The sequence below is a fragment of the Thermobia domestica genome, chromosome 5 (genome assembly GCF_964235325.1).
Source record: "Thermobia domestica chromosome 5, izTheDome1.hap1.1, whole genome shotgun sequence".
In the NCBI taxonomy this organism is placed as follows: Eukaryota; Metazoa; Arthropoda; class Insecta; order Zygentoma; family Lepismatidae; genus Thermobia; species Thermobia domestica.
In genome coordinates this window covers 272,052,564-272,065,190 of record NC_137458.1, presented here as the reverse complement: position 1 = coordinate 272,065,190, position 12,627 = coordinate 272,052,564, and the positions used below count along the sequence as shown (strand labels likewise).

The 12,627-nt window shown below is 35.4% G+C and overlaps 1 protein-coding gene across 1 annotated transcript in view; it reads right to left on the bottom strand.

The window, feature by feature from the left end:
• LOC145684853 (uncharacterized) overlaps positions 1–128 on the bottom strand; it is a 30,642-nt gene extending 30,514 nt beyond the window's left edge. The window contains exon 1 of the mRNA XM_081757217.1: positions 21–128. Within this exon, the coding sequence (XP_081613343.1) occupies positions 21–38 (18 nt within the window). The 5' untranslated portion in view covers positions 39–128. The remainder of the gene's footprint in view (positions 1–20) is intronic.
• Between the last annotated feature and the right edge of the window lie 12,499 nt (positions 129–12,627).

Genomic DNA, 12,627 nt, shown 5'->3' with positions numbered 1-12,627 from the left:
TTTCTCGATCAATTACTTACCGTACATTTTAACATCATTCTTCTCTTAAATATTAAGTACAATTCACTAAACAGATATAATACACACAAACACAGAAACCTCCGCAACACTCAACTAATCGATAGCCAATATTATTAAATGAATTACAAAATCCAGGAAGTAATTTCATTTTTATATGAAGCACAACACACGTGTATACTTAACTTTCCAAACCTTGAAACACACTACTAATAAAAAGCTGCATCCTTTAATCAAAGTAATTTAAAAGTTGCAAGAAAACGGATGGCAAAGCAGAAAATGTTTGTCGGTGCCAACAAAAATTTCAACGGAAATTTGCAATTAAAATTTTAAAAGAGAGAAGCGAAACTTGCAAATATCATTTTTTTCTCTTTAAGGTTGTTTAAATTTAATTTTCTTTTTCTTGTTATTATTCGTTACGTAAATCGAATGTCTTGTACGACATAAAATAGGCTAATTAATAATCTTGAGTTCAATTGCATTTGTTCTTAGGACAATGCACTTGGTTACAAATTCTCACTACTTGATTGATCGTCGGTATTTCTTGTTTCACATTAATAACATATATCCTGGATTAAATTACAAGCAGACAAACGATAATGCTGTTTAAGGTAAACTTTCCATTGAATTAATGTCACTGATGTAATATGGAAGACTTTACAACATGTTATCTTCAGCATCTGGATCTGCCTTTTATCTTAAAGCTATCATATTTTCACGGCATGAATTCGGGACTTTTTGAAAATCGCTTGGTGAGCCCAAAATCTAAATTTTGTGTATCTATTTTCTTTAAATCCTTAAGTTATTTTGGTCGCAATTTATTGACCTCTACTAATTTCCCCATATTTTATTATTTATCAGGGAATATTTGGGTCACAATTGCCATAAAATTATAGCGGGACTTGTCCCTCCTTATCTCTCCTTTGGGTTGGACGCACTCATTAGGCTTGATATAACTACCATATATAACGGCACAAAGTAAAGGGAGTGTAGGGCGTAACATGGCTAGATCCTTGTTTTAGGCTTATTATTATTATTATTATTATTATTATTATTATTATTATTATTATTATTATTATTATTATTATTATTATTATTATTTTAAGTATTCTGCCTTCTGGAAGGTCATGGGACTAATGAGGGTCTTATTCTTAATTTCCACTTTGGGCCTGGAAATGTTTCTTCCATGTTTCTCGATTTTCAGCTTCCCCTTTTATCTCCCAATATTTTCTTCTATTTTTCAAATCATCATTCACTTGTGTTCTTCTTATTATTCCTCGCTTTCCTTCCATCTTTTCCATCTATGGTGGTATGAAGAAGAAAATTTCTTTGCAAGATGTGCCCAATCTAATTCGGCCTTTCTACTAAGGATGATGGCTCGAAGCGTCCTCTTCTCTCCTATCCGTTTTAAAACATCTTCGTTTGTTACTCGTTCTGACCATTTTATCGTCTCCATCTTCCTCCAACACCACATTTCGAAGCTCTGCTTTAGGCTTACACTGCCATAATTATAAATCTTAATTTCATTTCTTGGTTCTTCATGATGATAATGCTGCAAATAATTCACGTCGTTTTGAATAAAGACACTTCTTAGGTTATTTTTCTCCCTCCCCACAACAATCAGCAACACAGTCACTTACTGACAAAGGAAACTTAACCCTTTAATTGGCAAGCATTGATAGCATTACGATTTAAAATATTTAGTTTGCTTTTATGCTTGAACCATGTCTTCCTGACCATAATTTCGTCATTTTTAAAGTATTTTTGCACTTTGGTTACAAAATACAGGGTGTTTATTTCAAAGCAACATTGCCATAAGATAGGTCTTATGAATAGCTACTGAGCAGCATTGCCCTATTATGGTAAAATATATCATAAGAATACTCACAGTAATTACCAACAGTTTCGTTGAAATATTTTTCTACAGCAAGGAACCACAAATAAAAAAAAAGGTAGAAAAGAACTTACGCGGAACGCAGGAGATAAAGCTTCTACAATACTAAATTTGATTGTCTCCTGTTGACGAAGATTAGAAGTATCTAAAGACGCGATCCGCAAATCATGTATATAGATATTGTATGAAAGCAATATTGCCAATTAAATTATCCCTGAAGTTATAATTCGTGGGGATAACGCAATAGAATGCGATGTTGCTTGAGAGCAACACTGCCCAATATAGGGTTAAAATCGGTACACAGTTCCACGTTTGTTTATATGGAAACAATGATTGTTATAATAAAAAAAAGAGTACACTATCCAGGAGAAAGGGGGAGAAAGATGCAAGGAATGGGGAAGGAAGGTGGCAGCCTAAGACCTGTATGTTAGATACAATCCCAATATTTTCTTGATGTGAATGAGGTACACTCAGGTTAGCTGACCTGAAAAAGCTGTTCCATTTTTTTTTTTGACCAAGTGTCCTTCCACTGGGAATCGAACCTGGCACTAAATATGGTGTCGGAAAATATTGGAAGATCCACATGGAGTCGAGTTCCCTAAAGAGTACTGTAAGCTTAGTTGATTTCGCGATACATAGACTGATTATTCTCATACACAGGGCTCAAAAATTTGAGGTCGCCAGGTCACCAACGCAACTAAAAATACGAGTCTGGCGCGTAGATAATTTCAACCAAAACATGTGGGATTATATGTCAAATTAAATTTGTATCATTGTATCGCCTTGTTTTCGGAACTGGCGCCTAAGTCAGAAAAAATCTTTCCGAGGGCCTTATATGGAAGAGTTTGATGACAAGCCTTGCTATCGATTAGGTATACTATAAATCTCCAAGATAGTGCTTTACAGCATTTCAATGTTAAGAAATCCAACACCGCCCGTCTGGCCACATTCTACTATTCTGAATTAGAATGGTTAAACGTACTTCATCGCATTTCGTTCTCTTCTTATTTTACTTAATCCATTTTTATGCCCCATTTCATCTTCCGTAGTCCTCTTGCTTCTGATGACGGAAATTTCCCATCACACGTAGCAATGGGCAGTTTCAAATAACAACGTGGTAATCTTATCATTCCCTGCCTGCATGTTCTTCTCAACACTGCCTTGCAAAGTCACAATTGGATTTCCGGAAAATGAGAACCTTGACCTATCTTGTCATGATTGTTGCAAGAAGTTTCTAGCTATTTGAAGGAAATCATTGTGCTGACCAAACTTGGCGATAGTGCTCCTGTCCATCTTTCTTTAGTTAAACCTGTGAACTTCACCGTGTAGTGAAAAGTTTCAGTTTGCACAAATTGAAGGCACGGGGAACGGCGCCGACTTTCCAAAATTTATGTGAGTGCACAGGCCTGTATCCATGTGGGTCTAGGAATGCTAGTCCCCCCTAAATTTTTACTGCCCTCCAGAAATTTTCACGATATGCTTGCAAATGAACTATAATATGGTGATGAAATATAATATGGTTGGGTCGAATCCCCCTAATGAGTTTACTATAAACTTCCAAAACATATAAATAATAACTTCAATTACTTTTGTCACTCAAAAACTGGGGGCCTAAGCCCCGGGCTAGATCCGACACTGCACAATGAGCCACATGCAGATTCTAACTGGAAAAAAATAATACTCAGCCTATACATGCAATATATGGTCACTATAGCAGTAAAATTATTACTTGGTGCCATGAGTGACCACAAATATTCAAAATAACTGAAAGGCGATGCATAAAAGAGAAGTAATGAACTAAAAGCTAAAAGATAAAAACAGACCAAAAATAAATGAGCTAAATAGAACAATAATGCACTTTTCCTGCAAAGATTGGAGAGAGAAATCATCTAATCTTCTTTCAGATGCCTACAGCTCACCACTGTAGTCTTCGTTGTCTTCGTCTGCATCGTTATTATTATTATTATTATTATTATTATTATTATTATTATTATTATTATTATTATTATTATTATTAGTATTATTAGTATTAGTATTAGTATTAGTATTAGTATTAGTATCGACGTCATCATCACAATTATCACTATTGCGATCTTGGCCATGTCCTATTTCACCTTCCTGAGGTGCTGCACATTTAACAGCAGGTTCTGTTAGTACAACTTCCTGATATCAAGGGAGAATGAGTTTTGTTTTTTCGAAAAGTAGATTGATTTGAAGTTATAGGATCGGACCTGAGGAGGTCGTGAATGTTCTCTTTTCGAGAAGTTTTTCTTGCATGAGCTGTCCTATCTGCTCTAATCTGCTCATGTGTTGCTTCCTGAGGTTCCTCGGAGAGCATTCCGGTAAGCAAGATGACTGACTCATTAATTATTCCTCCATGAATTAGAATTTTATGAACAGAAACCGGCATGAAGAACCACGGATATAGACCTACAGTTTAGTAGTTTCTGGTGTGAATGCTTCAAATCTTGCTACATTAACCAAATACCATATAATACCAAATCGTCGAACCAGTTCCTCATTAATTCCTGTAATCTTAGCGGATTGCGATGGATTTTGGAAGAAATGCGGCGCTGTGTTTCCATCATTAAACCTGCCATTTTTGAATGTCCAACCGATAACCTATGTGAATTAGGCATTCGAAAAATTGGATCCAAGCATGTAAAGGGGAGATTCCAAATCCATATCTGTTAATATATATTGTTTTTGTTCGTAATTCAATGTTGTTCATAGTCTTAGGAGTAGATCCATCATTGTGAACACAACTTCAGTGATAACATTTACTTCCTTCTCCTGAATTAGTACAGTAGTAGGCTTTAAATTACGTATTTGCGTTTCCATTGAACGTACCTCCTTTCTCCAAAGTTCAGTTGTCCAGTTGTTCTCCAGTTGTCTCTTTTTGGTACAACAATTTAATGGGTCCACAAAATCTAGGCGACGATGGTCTGGGATTTTACCACAAAATTTCTTTGTCAACCTCTCCATCTGATGTTGAATACAACCGTAAGTAAAGGAGATAGCAAGAATATCTGAGTCACTTTTTACACTTCTTCATCTTCTGTTTGAACTTTCTGCTTATATACACTACAACAACTGCTTCATCGCAACCCCACTTACACACTAATTTCATTATATCTCTATGTCTGACGCGCTGTGTAATAACATCTTTCTGTAAGGTCACGATGCACTCAATTGTCTGATCTATTGTTCATTGCTTGTAAATGAACTTCGGCTGACATGTCAGTTACTATAATATTCTCTTCTCTGGGATAAGACTTTAATTTTGCTTCCCGCACCAAAATACACAAAGGATATATGTCACTATGTTTTACCTTTGCGCTTAGTCTCAAATTGGTATACTGTCTTTTTTAATAAGTTGTTATCTGCAATAAGTGCCATTGCTTTATCCGGAAAATAAGTGTTTGGATAGAGTTTTAGCGAGTGATAAGTCTTTTTGTATTTCGATGCTCTCTGAGATATGAGTGATTTCTCCTAATACAACTACGGCATCTCATTTTCCAGCAACTCTCAATGATCTTTGGGTAGCCAACACCAACTCTTGCTCAGAATGCTTTGTTTAACAAGTGTCTGTACAAGGTTGTTCTTCGACTTCATTCCCGAATCTTCTAATTCTTTACTAGATCTGTCTGATTTGCTTGCTGAAGTCCTATGCTCTTGGCTTCGAGAGATCGTTTTGAAAGCAGTAGCCACTTGTCATAGAATTTATCATAGAATTTAATATATCCTCCCAACCAATCATTATATTTGGCTTAAAATATATGCTATTCTATTACACAGCTTCCAGCGCTTCTCGAAATCAATTTTGAAGGTGCTTTAAAGTCACTTTCACACTGCGAAGAACATCCACAGAAAGACTTCATAACATAATTGTAAAGTGATTCGTTTGATGGTTTGGAACACAACACCTTATACAGGTCCTTGCGCGTCACGACGAACATGTTCGGCTCGCTACACCTATATTTGAAAAGAATATAAATATAAATATCGGGCAAGAATGGGCAGCAGATCACAACTGTACTTTGATATATATATATATATATATATATATATATATAACTACACCACGACGAAAGATCTGGATACAGACATGGACGTACATTTTTAAATATCAATTTGAATTTCCAATAGCAGTTTTTTTCTACCTAACTACTTCCACTCTCGAGAGATACTTCTTCGGAAAAGCAACATAAACCAAACAAAATTTTAGTCAGCAAATACCAAATACATATACATGCCTTTACTCATAGCTTATTTTGTGAACGTTCTTTGCCTTTTCACATGTATAATTAAACCAGTGTTGTCAACCAATTTTTAGAGAAATCAGGAAAATTTTTATCCAAAATCCAGGAAAAATCCAGGAGACAAAACTTACTGTCTAAAGATGTTAATTTGTAAGATTATTTTTTACAAGGCAAACAGTGACCCCATCAATATTATACTTATCAATAAAAAGCTAGTCTTTTTCATCTGCGTACATGTAACATTGACCCTGCTGGTGAGAGAGCGATCCACAGGGAATCCGTAGCATGAGGTGTTGGAAATGAGCCTTTTTGTGTGTAGCAATCCTTGCAATGTTCGGGTACCCAGCTGTTTCTTTGTTTGTCTTCATCATGGTAGAAAACATTCTTTCTATAGCGATACTTGAGTGAGGAAGGCATAGCAGAGACATAATAAATGTGGATAAATTCGGAAACATTAACTGGTTATCTGCATACCTGTTTTACTGACGAGTATCCAACATTGACATCTTGGACAGAAACATTATTTGCAGTTTGCAAATCTGTGTTTTGAAATAACCATCACTCTGTGTCTACTTGTTGCAATTTACTCTATTCTATAATATTAGGAAAGTCAGCTACGAAAGGAGCAATTGATTGTGCCGATTTGTTTATCACATTTTATGGGCTAATCATCTCTAAGTGTTTCATGACGGGATTATGAAACTCACATCTCTCTCGAATTTGATGTACTGCTTCAATATAGAATTCAAGACACCTGATTTTAAAATCTCGCAGCCCATCATTTGGGAGATTTCTTGATGACATGGATAGGGAAACTTTCCCTACAAAATATATTTCATTTATAGATAAGAACTCCCGAGGATTTTTCAAGTCTACATTTTCCATTGCTGTCGACTGAAGGTATTTTGGTTTCATGTAACACTCGAAGATGGTCTTCATGTTGGAAAATCAGGAGAGCTGGAACATTGAATTAAACCACAAAACGTACGCTCATATCACCCAAGTCAGCGCGCTATAAAGCAAATATTGAACTATCGACTTTGACGTTCTGCTACTACCATTAAATGCTGTTATCCGTGTTTACTGATACGCAGCAAGAAACGTTGATTATCACTTTAAACAACTGTGCCGTTCGAATCATTGAGATAATATAAAGACCATGAGGTACCCTTCCCTATGTCACAGTATTGGTTCGAGCGTGGTCTCGATTGTAGCGTTCGATTCGACTTATCCTTTCCCAAGATGGCGTATTCCTCAAGTTTCAGTCAGCTGATATATGTAAACAAACAAAACGCACATATCAGAACTACTTTTGTATACAATGTACTGTATAAACATCAGATAACGTTTAATAAAGATTGGTTAACGAAAATGATGTTAGTGTATCCAATTCGATTATCACAAGTAGCTTCACTGTGTGTGTGTGGATGGATAAAAAAGTATATTTTGGATGGATACCAAATGTTGATACATTCTTTACATTTTCAGGATAAGTTAGAGCTTTGTATTTCTTTTAGCAGTACATGCACTAAAATGAGAGCATGCAAGTGAACGGGAACTTATTTTCAAATATACTTTTTTGTACAAAATATCGATAAATAACGATATCGACTCGTATGAGAAATAAGCATATTGATCCTTTTAGCAGTGAGTGAAGATTATTTTATGCAGTAATTGCCATCATTAAAAATTTTTACGTAGGCAAAGTAGGCCTACTGCCTCCACAACCAAACAGTTGCCTTGCCAAAGTGTAGCAGAACACTTGTACGTTACATAATTTTGGCAAAATTTCCAATTTCATAAACACGTTGTTCAATAAATAAACAAACTTAATAATAGTTTGACAATTCTCTAGGTAGTAGTCCTTACGAGCCTTTTGAGAGTGTAAATTCAATACATATTCTCATTCACCCAATGTTATTACAAGTACACAACCACATTATATTATTGACTCTTACAGGGTAACAGAAGAAAGAAAATGACTTATGTTTGACATATTATGAAATTCCAAACAACGTTGATTTGTTTTGTCGTACGTTTCTTTTTTCTTTTTTTCTTTTTTTTTTAGGGACACAGTCAATCAACAATATAACAGACATAAATTACTATGGAGTATTACGTGAAAATACCTCTTTTTCCACTTCCAACATGGTGGATCGATTCGATATATGCGAGTTCGATCCATCAAAGATCTCGCATCAGGGCATCTCTAGGTCTTTATATTATCTTGATTGTTCGAATTTAGGTTAGACATAGTTACAGAAACTACTCTTTTCCTGTTAGATTCTGCTTCTCGATCACAGTGCATTGTCTACCTCAATTAAGTTTACAAGAAAACATCATTTCTCGAATACTGCGCATGACGATTTACATCCACTTATATAATTTTGTTCAGCTTTGAGGTTCTTTGGAAGACTAGGGATCGATTTCCAATGGGAGATCATGTGCCTCGGATCCCAGATTAAACTGCAGCTCCACATCTCATTTAGCCTCGGTGCTGAACGAGAGACTAAACTGCAGATTAACCAATGATTTATTGTTGGATACAAATGTTTTTACATATCTGAAGTTTTGATCATTTTTTGTATATCGTCGCTGCGCCTCGAAGAACCGTTATGTGACTTTTTTTTTTGTCGAAAATCAGTTATGCCGTGCAAATAAACCTGAAATCTGTCAGGAAGCGTCCCTTATAATGTGAGAAGCAAATATTCAATTGTTTCGCCACAATGAAAAAATAATAGATTGAAATTAAAGACTTCAGGTTCTCATCACATACGTATTGATTAATGTATACAAATCCTCTATGTGCTTAGAAAGGCACAAAAGGTGCTACGTAAATACAAAATGATTGTTGAAGCAAGCTAGAACAATGTCCAGTGCATAATATACGCAGAACCAACGTGTATTTGGCAAAATTTTACGAGTTTGGAATGTTTTGTGCTTCTCCTGAAAAGTTGTGGTTTTAACGCATAGCGGTTCTTCGAGGCGCAGTAACGATATGCATGTAACGAAGCTATAGTATCGTATTTACAATCCACTCATTAAGTGTATGTTTTCAATTGCCATTTTGCTAATATAAATTAACAATTATTATGGAGAATATAACAACAGAAGTTCATTCTTGAAACAGGTGCTTGGTAACAGTTTTATGATATTAAGCATCAAAAAGGTGTAGAAAATTTTCCTAATTAACCAGTGAGTTGATTGTATTGATATCAGGAATAAACCTGAAACTTGATTTAGTTTGAGGTAAGGGATAACTTACTTTATACATATATTTTTTATAGTATTAAACTCAATTATTATTTACAAAATAATACATGTTATGGTCACAGTTTTATGTGTATAATTACTGTCGAGCGAGCAACCTATTGGCATCACACGTGTGCATATACGCAACATTCAGATTTAATATGAGGACAAATTATATTATTTTTTAAAAAAATATCTTTCCTTACACTAAATTTAGAGAAAAGTTGGTATGTCGGGGGTGTGATCCTGTTTCCGAGGAACCAAAGCGTTCGTGTATGCATCTAGGCCTTTTTATAGTTGCAGATGCAGAGATTATACATAAATTTATCAGTGGCGTTTTTTCTTCTTTATGTGAACCATAGGTGTAAATAGCTCAAACAAACTGAATAACACAGGATAAGAAAAAAGTAAAGAGAAAAAACGTGAGAGAAATAACATGTTTCTGTCATGGTCTAATCTTGTCTTCATCTATGACAGTACTTTGAGTGTCAATCAGGCTCGTATACACGGGGGGCTAGGGGGTGGCCCCCCTTAAACTTTGCCTGGCCCCCCTAAAAGTTTCACGGTAGGCTTGCAAATGAACTATAATATGGCGATGAAGTATAATATGATTGGGTCGGCCCCCCTAACTTCTACCGGGCCTCCCCTAAATTTTGGGGCTGGCTACGGGCCTGGTGTCCATCTCTTCGTAACACAACGTAACGTAACGTAATATAACTAATAAGCTGAGCGGGAAGGAAACGAGTGAAATAAATGATGAAAGAAGCATATTACATAATAATAATAATAATAATAATAATAATAATAATAATAATAATAATAATAATAATAATAATAATAGTTGTCGCTGTAGCCATGAATTCTACAATTTTATTAACAATAAATCTATTGATAGTAACACATTAGATTGATAATAGCAATTAGGAACGAAGATGCGTAGATATGTCATTGTAGTTATGTTGTAACAAACAGTAATTATACAAGAAAATTGTTGCGGTTACGGCGTATCTCCAAGGATCTCACAATCAGAATGAGAATGTACAGGGTGTTCAATATACAATGCAACCCGGAGTTTGGGATAATAGAACTTTTGAACCTAAAGCGATACACAAATTATGGTTATACCAAAATGAAGCTTTGTTCATGCATATATTGTTAAACTAAGAAGCAACGATTGAAGTACACTAGGAACCACACAGTGTTGCCAGATGTAACCGAAGGCGTAAATCATTTTTTTTTTCAAAACATGTAAATTGACTTATAATCGTACTATGGATGTTCTGTCGTTAATTTTCAGTTTGTTTAGTTGGAGTAGCTCGGAAATTATGGAGCAGAAAAAAGAATTTTTCATTCAAACCCATAACTAATCCGATAAGGCCTCTGTAAGGGGGAACTAGGGAAATCGTAGTTTACATAAATTAACACTCTGAGTTGGCAACATTGTTGATGTTTTGGTGCATCAAAAGATGTATTAAAGATCTGTCTACATTATGCAATTCCTGAAAATAATGAAAAAGAAACTTTGAAATTATCATGATAAAACTTTTACTTACACACGCGCGGCAACACTACTACTATCACGAAACGAGTTATCAGCTCTACAGTGATGCTGGAAGTGTCCCCTGGTTTCATTCAAACACTGGTTCACACGTTTCACCATGTTGGCAGCAACTTTACGAAGAATAGAAGTGTTAATGTTCTCAATGGCACTGCGAATGTTCGTTTGCAGGTTTTGGATAGTTCGAGAATTATTCTTGTATACCTCTTGCTTTAAGTAGTCCATAAAAATGAATAGCAGTGTTGCCGGGTGCATGCAAATAAAAGCTTTATCATGATAATTTCAAAGTTTCTTTTTCGTTGTTTCCAGGACTTGCATAATGTAGACAGATCTTTAACACACCTTTTGGTGCACTGAAACATCAACAATGTTGCCAATTCAGAGTGTTAATTTATGAAAACTACGATTTCCATAGTTCCCCCTTACATAGGCCTCATCCGATTAGTTATGGGTTTGAATTAAAAAATTCTTTTTTCTGCTCTATAGTTTCCGAGCTACTCCAACTAAACAAACTGAAAATTAACGACAGAACATCCATAGTACGAGATATGAGTCAACTTATATGTTTTGGGAAAAAAAATGATTTACACCTTCGGCTACATCTGGCAACACTGTGTGATTCCTAATGTACTCCAATCGTTGCTTCCTAGTTTAAAATTATATGCATGAACAAAGCTTTATTTTGGTATAACCATTATTTGTGTATCGCTTCAGGTTCAAAAGTTCTACTATCCCATACTCCGTGTTGCATTGTATATTGGACACCCTGTAGTAAATATATTTTTGGATCGTTGGTAAATACTTCGGTAAGGCAATATAAATGTTATGTTAAATTTTAATCGTCATGTAGATACAAAACTGTAAGTTAGTTTTTAATATTCAGTCAATTGTTACTGTCGTTGAAAGCACAAGGTAAAATGTTTAGCAACATAGTGAGAAAGTGATTGAACTGTTGAGACGAGTACATTCACAAGGCAAACAAGAGCAACTGGTGGCCTGCGGTGGCTCAATGATAGATGGTGGGTGTAGCCAAGTAGTCTGAGAAATTTGGCTGGCAATCGTGAGGCTAACACCCGTTGAAAGCTGAGTTCTCTGTAAGAGCATAGATGTCCTCAGTGTTTCTGTATTAGCGTCCCTGTCGAGTTTAGTTGTCCTGTATAGTACAGAAAGAGAAAAAAAACAGAGAATAAGAGTCAGATAGTTGGAAAAGTAGTAAAGCACTCAATCACGGTGCATAATTACCTGGTTCGATCCCAGTTAGTGCCAAGTGGGCTTTGTGGTGACAAACACCACGTGCGTAGTTTTCCTCGGGGTTATCCAGTTTTTCTTCATTCCACAATTTCCCTCATTATCACTATTCTCACAGTTTCACTTTGTCTCTGACATATAATAGTGGGATATTAAACAAGAAAGAATACTAAGAGCAAATATATTTTGCTATAACATTAGAATTTGACACTTGGAGGAAGCGCAAAACTGAGCAAATATTTATTTCCATAATAAGACAAAAAAAGGAGTTTCTAGCAAAGTAAAGATCATAAAAGTTACTTCAGAAACTTAACAGGACAAAAACGACTTACCGATATCTTTTGAGGACATTGTAAAAACCTTCGCCGCCAAAAGAGCTCGCAAAGTTAAATTTC